At 31.6% G+C, this 7,736-nt stretch overlaps 1 protein-coding gene across 1 annotated transcript; it reads left to right on the top strand.

Moving 5' to 3' along the window:
- The first annotated feature begins 1,683 nt into the window (after positions 1 to 1,683).
- Positions 1,684 to 7,430, top strand: LOC130625741 (store-operated calcium entry regulator STIMATE-like). The gene is made up of 7 exons (XM_057440844.1): positions 1,684 to 2,701; positions 2,839 to 2,960; positions 3,297 to 3,345; positions 3,520 to 3,618; positions 4,891 to 5,012; positions 5,380 to 5,579; positions 6,101 to 7,430. Coding segments are annotated over exons 1-7 (828 nt in total). The 5' UTR covers positions 1,684 to 2,699; the 3' UTR covers positions 6,335 to 7,430.
- The last annotated feature ends 306 nt before the right edge of the window (positions 7,431 to 7,736 follow it).

Below are 7,736 nucleotides of genomic sequence, written 5' to 3'. Positions count from 1 at the left end.
GTATATATGCTTTTCCCTCCTTACACTTACTTGTCATCAAAAGTCATTTAGTCACACATATCTAAGGGATTCCTCAATTAAGGAGGTATATTTCTTTTATTCGAGCTTTGCTCACAGTTTTTCGGCTTTGTTGCTCTTAGTTAGCAGTCACTAAGTAACCACAAAAAGCAACAGGTAGGTAGAATGCCAACCAGAAAATGCCGTAAAAATCCACTCAATCACCAATGAACACTATGTGTTGTATACCAAGCCAATCTGATTTCTTAAGAGAGTCACGGTATAAAGCAAACTATATTGGTATTACAGTGCCGATTGCAAGTAACTGTACATGAGTATACAAGTACGGGTACATTAAATTTCAAGCACAGTGCAAAACGAGTAAGAGTAATTGGGGAGTATACTACTCCGTACCCGCGAGTACAGCCTCTTGCACATGCGAGTTACATAAGTAATTGATTTGTGAGTACGTGTTCAAGTATAAGATAAAAAAAACAGAATTCATGGTGGCATAATTTTTATCGATAGCTCACATTTGTGTGCTACCTTAGACATTGCAAAAACTTTTACCTCGTTTTTGCGTCGTAAGAAAAAACATTTTATTTTACATTAATTTTTATTTTATTTTACAGCAAATTCTCTTTACTTTACATAAAAATGTATGCTTTTCTCTAATGGCTTTTTATAACTTTACATTCAAATGCTTTATTTCTCATTAATGAGGAAACCCTTTGCTATTTACATTGAGTATAGATCTAACACAGTCTAGATCAGATTGGAAGAGGGTCATTAGTATGCCCCGTCCAACCCATGCTAGCATGAAAAAAGGAACTTAAGTTGAGAATGACGAAAAAGGATGATCTGCTATCTAATTGCTTTTTTCTCCTAGCTAAAAATGTTCTTGTTACATTAAGGTGGCAGTAACCCTTTTTTAGCTGTCCAAATAGCTGAATTATTTACTCAGTGTTTTATTTATACCATTTTTTTTTTACTATTTCCTGAAAATATAGGCCTTAATATATAATAAAATGATTTTAACTTAACACAGAAATTGCTGAGTCAGCAGAAATTTCTATTTAAAAATGTATCAAAAAATCGGCTTCAATGAGCTCCAACTTTTTACAATCTTGTTATTTTTCATCAGCTTCTGTTTTTAAATGAACCTGTTAAAACGGTGTGCGGATTATTTTTGTTCATTCTTTTTTTTTTAACAATAGCCTTTTGTTTTTTCCAAAAGATTCTTTGTTAGAATCCTCTGTTGCATCGAAAGCTGTTAAGAGAAAATTATTCCATATTATGGCTGCATGGTACACCAAGCATGTCTGAAAATTTTAAAGTAAAACGAAAATGCTATCGAAAGTTAAAGCTTGTGCAGTGTAGCATAATGAAGGTCGTCTTAAATTTCTACATAATGCACCATCTTTTTTGTTGTTAACGTTCCTCTTTAATAATTACGTCTTTTCTTTCTGTACAATTTTGCAAGAGCGTAGACTTAAACTGTATTCAGCAGAACTAATTAATTATTTATGAATTTTATTTTAAAGAGTAATTATTGAGGCTGAATATTTTTTGTGAAAGATAATAGTATTTTAACCAAAAAATCGTGACAAGTTATAACAGAAAAAATATGGATATATAGTCCGAAAATAACCTTTTGTAACTAATTATGTGAAAAAAAATTCCGATTTTTCGATATTTTAACAGCATTTATCAATTTAGTCCTGGCTTGTTAAAAATACCTGTCAATAGAACCTAAAAATGATACCTGCCATACTGCTCTATTACCAGAAGCAATTCATTTCAATATGCTCAATGTGATTGCAAAGATATGATAGATTAGAATAACATTCAACACAAAAGAAAAATTAATCTCCAAAACCGTGTTTTAGAGAGAGTGAGGTAATCGTTCTTGAGAGAAAAAAGTAAGGTAATAAGTATTGGGTTGAATGAAATGGTCTATAATATTACTATATTTCATTAGAAAACTGTTTAAACCTTGCCATGACGTATTTTATTTGAAAATTGTCAAAACAGAGTTTCTCTGAACTTAAAAAAAACATTGTTCTTTGTTTTAAAACTATGACAACGAGGCGTAAACACTGAAAAACATTTTTAGAAAATATAGCAAAAGTTTATCGTTTAATTTTAACATTTCCCTTTCGTGCACGCTAGTGAGTACTGTGTGAGTACAGTAGCAAAAATGTGCGAGTATTTTTGACATAAAAAAAATAATGAAAAACCAAAAATATAATATATATAACCATACCAAAAATGTTTTGAGACAATCCCTTATAAACAAAAACAACTCATGAAATTAATTTAAGAGCTATATATATATATATATACAAATTTTATGAAAATGTGATTTAGATTTAGATTTTAAAATAAAATTGGTATATATAGCATATACAATATTTTAGATACCAATTTGTGTGCAATATTTTGTAAATTACCCCTAGTAATAACAGAAGTTCTCAAACTGAATGTCAGTGCCTTGCCTTCATGCAATACCGTTACACTTTTTTATGTATATATACCCAAAATTGTAACATTTTAAATCACAGGTTAATTAAAAGGTCACATTTACATGCTTATCATAAGAACCTTTGATCAGTTTTCTTTTTATTATAATTCACATATTCTCTTTTTCTTCTAGAAAATTATTAAAATATTATTCTCAATTAGCTGAGCAAACTGCAAGAATGTAAGGAACTTTCTGTTTATATACTGCGATCCTGTGTGGACCTAGTGCAGGATGAAATAACGTTCTTATTTTTAAATTTATTCTTTTTGCTAAAAACTTATGATTAATTAAGTTAGTTGTATTTATTTGATTTATAGGTCTAACACAACGTTACTCACATCTGCACCAAATACAAAAGAAATGGGATGCAACCTGAATGGTCATTTCGGAATCATAGTTCAACTTGTTCTGGCATTTACAGCATTTAGTGTGCTTATTGGTAAAGTTTTTTGTTGTTGTTGTTTTAGCTTGTGTATTTAATTTGTTATTGTTCTTTTTTTATCTCATGAAAAAATTAAGTACATATTAAATGAAATTTTTCTTTGTAAGTAACATGTAAACAAGATCAAACAATACACAAGGCATTGAGTATGAAATATCCTATTATAAGTATAGCCAATGAAATTTAAAAGCGTTGCAGGATAAGAACAACAATAATTTATACGACCCTTTTGTGATTATTCTGAAATAGAATGGCTTTTCTCATATAGTTCGTCTTTTTGTCCTATAAATTCAAAATTTTGGTTCATGGTCAGCCTTATTTTTTTCACTTCAGTTAAACGGTTAAGAGAGCCAGCAGACGAAAGAAGATCTGTAATGATTTGGTGAGTTTGAACCTAAATACATTTGTTGTTCCTTATACGCTCTTATTTTAGGTGATATACATTTATGTTTTCTTATTTGCGAAGAATTCCGTATCAGAAACCTAACAGTTTTTACTTTATTCAAATCTTTTTCTGCCCTTGATAATCCTTTTAATTTATATTCATTTATATTAGGTTTTGTGATACTTCGAAGCAAGCTGCAGGTGCCATGTTCATTCATTTTGCAAATGTGTTTCTTGCTATGTGGAGTAAAAGTACAGATCCGTGTACTTGGTTAGTAATTGTTATTTGAAAATCAAAGCTTTTAGTATCTTATTTTGTTGAATTAATATTATTGGCTAAAATGTTATAAAACAACAAATACATATCACTCCTACAGTTTAATAATATTTTACTTTGTAAGTTTACAGTAATAATTATACAACTTTGTTCCCATATAAATTTATTTGAGCAATTTCTCTGTTTATGAACTTAGTTTGTTTTGCAACATGTGTGTGTATTTTTTGCTATGGAGTTCAGCAATTTTCAATGATTTAAACTTCTGTCAAATAAAAAATCTTAATTCAAATCATTGTAGCACCTTAGCCTGCTGACACATACACAAACATAACTTAGCATGTTGAAGGATTTTCTTTAAAAAAGCATGAAATTTATGGCTTTATATTCAGCAAATTGTGTTACCCATACAGTCCTAATTTAAGGTCCTCATTAATTTGGATATCCAGCCACATGAAACGGTTTTACTTAAGGGCACACATGCATCATTTTTTCAATATATGGACTTCTCTAATTAAAAAAAATCAGAAAATTTATTTCTACTGAATGAAGAAAAAAACAGCTTTGTTTGATCCGTTTGGATTTAATATTACAACAACATTTTATCACTTCCATGTGACTTTCATGCGAATTTTTTGTATACGCAGGAGGTGTTATTATAACAATGACAACTGTTACATTTTATTGTAATTTTTAATCAATAATTACATGACTGGCCACACCTTAATTTTTTTCATTCTTCTGTGAATAAACTGATGCACATGAAAAGTGATACCATTTTTAGAACTAGATTCTCAGGCTTTCCAACAGTACAAAAAAGAATGTGAAAATTTTGTTTTAGTCTCGCCATATTTCATTGTTTACATTGAACTTTCCAGTGCCTGGTCTTGTGCAAAACCTAGGAACAGCTGATGTTTCACCTTGTAAACCTTTTAAAAAATAGACTGCTTCTCTGGCTTATGAATGATTAATATTTCGTAAATGAGCTAAAAAATGGGGACCCTACTAAAACAATCTAAAAATGGAGACCTTCATACAATAATGTAGGAAAATGGGACGCTTCTAAAATAACCTGATAAATCTTTATGTTTTTTTGAAAGAAAAATAACTGGTGTGTGTTATCAGAAAAAGCTTGATTATCAGTAACTGTCGATTTCCTGGAAAAATTCAAAATCGAAAGCAAACGGTTTTATGCGTTTTATGTCCTATATTCCTACAACTGAAAAGATGAAAACAATAATTTTTAACATCTTCTTTTGTCCTTGCAAGGTACTTTATCAATTATCTTCTGGACACCACTGTTGGTTTGTTGGTGATTTGGTTTGTGCTTAAAATGTTGCATGTCTTAGCCTCTCGAAGAAACTGGCACAAATTAAAAATGGGAGAATATGGTAAGAATTTATTTTGAGTTCATCACAGCGTTTTGATTTTATCTTGTACTACTCTTAAAGCAAACCTGTCGGATATTTTATATGTTCCTTAGAAAGTCTGAGGGGATAAATGCAACAAAGCATTACAATACAAACTAGAATTTTTTTTAAACGAGGCATACTATGTATATAAATCTAAAGGGAAAAATGCATGATACGATTTTTGGTACAATTATGTTGCATACAACGTATTGTGTCGAGCATACCTTCAACTCTACACAGATAATTGTGTGTTGTATACGGGGGAAAAATAAGAGAAAACCTTGACACTTTTTAAAAATCTTGTTTGTTTTGTTTTGATCTTTAAAGAAATCCACCTTTTTTATAGGCGAGCCACCGCGATTTAAAACATGGTTGTTTCAATGTATGGCCTATCTAGCTGTTATGCTGACCGAGAAAATAGTTATTTTGATCCTCTTTCAATTTAACTTTTGGACTGGTGTGAAAAAATTAATTTTAAAACCAATAAGTGGCTATCCCAAGTTGGAACTGGTTGTTGTATTGTTGCTAGTCCCATTTGTTATCAATGTAAGTTCACTGGATGTATTTTTTTGAGAGTTTAAAGAATGAACCTTATGTAGAGTGACGTTTCTTCTACAAAATTTAACCAAATTAAATCTGGTTTTGTCATAAAAAGGAACAACACTATGCATCTGACGATATGTCTTCTTGTTGACGTTCCTTCTTTAGCAAAAGTTTAAAGGGTGTTTTTTTACCCGCTGTTTTGAAATTTAAAAAAATAAGAAAAATTGTCTGCATATAGTAAGTACAGAACATTCTGAGCATCTAATTTTATAAATACATTTTGGTCAACCCTTCTACTTTTACACGGTAGAAAATAATAGTTAAATAAGTTAAATTTGTACCTCAATATGCCGTGGATGACGCCATCAATTTTTTAATATATCTTTTATTTTCAACTCGTTGATTTGCGTAGGTGGATTTTCTATAGAGCTCAGCTGGAGTTTTTTTAGTAGAGTTTGATAGATTAAATTCCATGGCTAAAACGTGTCCATTTTTTTTTAATGTTTTTGTCTTTTTATTGGTAGGCGTTGATGTTTTGGGTGGTAGATAACTTTCTCATGCGTAAGCGACGAAAAAGCGTGAAAACGAAACAACTTGAAGTGGATCCAGTGAGCTTCACGCAAAGCAAGAAAGGGTACGGAACATCTGATGACGAGGCTGGCCTCCATTTAATGTCGAATGAATCGAACGACACGTTGATTGAGTCTGGTTCGGATGGCGAAGCTTTGCACCGTCGACACGATTCAACTTCGAAGTGAGAACAGTGATAATCTATGTATTTTTATGGGGAACGCATGTCTTTTGCAGCCCCCCCAAATTCCGTTAGTAGTATTTTATTATTCGTGTACCTCGGGAGGGGCAAGCTTCGACGTGTATTCGTTGATATTACCGTTAACTTAGGCGAAGAAAAGGGATTTCTATTTTTTATTATTACTGGGATACGGTTAACGGTTAAAAAACGGTTAACGGTTAAAAAAACGGTTAGTGCAAAAAAACATTTGTTGGTTTACGGATCCTGTCACGAGTGATTGAGCCCCGTGTGGTACCCTGGGTACTGTGTTCACAATACATCACCGAATCAGTCGGTATTTTTTCGTTTGTTTACTTATTTTTTAACGTAGTATAAAAGCATGAATGCTCATGGTGGAGATTTAACTGAAGATGCGATGTAAATTTAAGTGCTTGTGTGTGACCTTATGCAACTTACTGCTTTTCCTAGTAAAAACGTAATATCAAGGCGAGTAATTTTCGCAAATGGAAAATTTCGCGATCATAAACTTTCGCGATTAAACTCTTTCGTAACCATTTGCGGAGCCTTACTTTCGCGATTTTTGGCCGTGTATCTTTCCTTTAAAAGCCAGTTTTAAGATTGAAACTTATATCACTTTTACTGGACTGCTGAGAAGTTTTTTGTTGTCGTTTTTTGGCAATTGGGAAAACATAGAACAATTCGAAACCATATTTACAAACTAAATCAACACTGTCTGTCTCAGTTATTGTGTTGTTTTCTCTTAGCGCTCTTTTTTGCCTTCGGCGCTTTTTTCAAAACCATGCTCAGCGCCTCAACCACTAAATGTGACACCGCATATAAAATGTATTTTTATTCTATAGTTATATTATTTAATAATATTTTTGTTGTTTGTGTATGTTTATACGTGTGTGTATGAAGAAACAGGAAAAGGCGTTGTTAGTTTTAGACGGGAACAATTTTTAGTTGTTGAAACATTTTTTTTTTTTGTAATTGGTTCATGTTTGTAAATAGAGCTTTTTAATAAGTCGTTCAATGTTTTTTTGTAATATTTTATTTGTAGGTTTATTTATGTAGAACATTTAACAGGCGACCTTTTTTTCTACCGTCAAACTCACACCATGTGACCCTGAAAACCTTAACTTTGAATACCTTCAAATTTATATATATGTTCTAAAACAGACATAATAGACTTTTAGTAACTCGATGTGATTCCAATTTATTCAGGGAACTTTAACGTGCATTGGCCTTTAATTGTGCCAACACAATCACGGTCATATTATGTTAAGACAGGACAACGAATTGCGAAGTTCGCCACCACAAGTAATTGCGTAGGCTGTTTCTATATTAGATTCACGCATTTTAAACAATGTTCAGAGTCAGTATCTCAGCTATTTGGTTAAATCCAAACT

Source organism: Hydractinia symbiolongicarpus, chromosome 14, assembly GCF_029227915.1.
Source record: "Hydractinia symbiolongicarpus strain clone_291-10 chromosome 14, HSymV2.1, whole genome shotgun sequence".
In the NCBI taxonomy this organism is placed as follows: domain Eukaryota; kingdom Metazoa; phylum Cnidaria; class Hydrozoa; order Anthoathecata; family Hydractiniidae; genus Hydractinia; species Hydractinia symbiolongicarpus.
Note: the sequence above shows the minus strand (reverse complement) of the source record. Positions and strands in the feature narration are given on the sequence as shown.

Coding starts and splice junctions, on each gene's coding strand:
- LOC130625741 (XM_057440844.1), top strand. Junction 3,619..4,890: donor AGTACAGATCCGTGTACTTG/GTTAGTAATTGT, acceptor TGTCCTTGCAAG/GTACTTTATCAATTATCTTC. Junction 5,013..5,379: donor ATTAAAAATGGGAGAATATG/GTAAGAATTTAT, acceptor CCTTTTTTATAG/GCGAGCCACCGCGATTTAAA.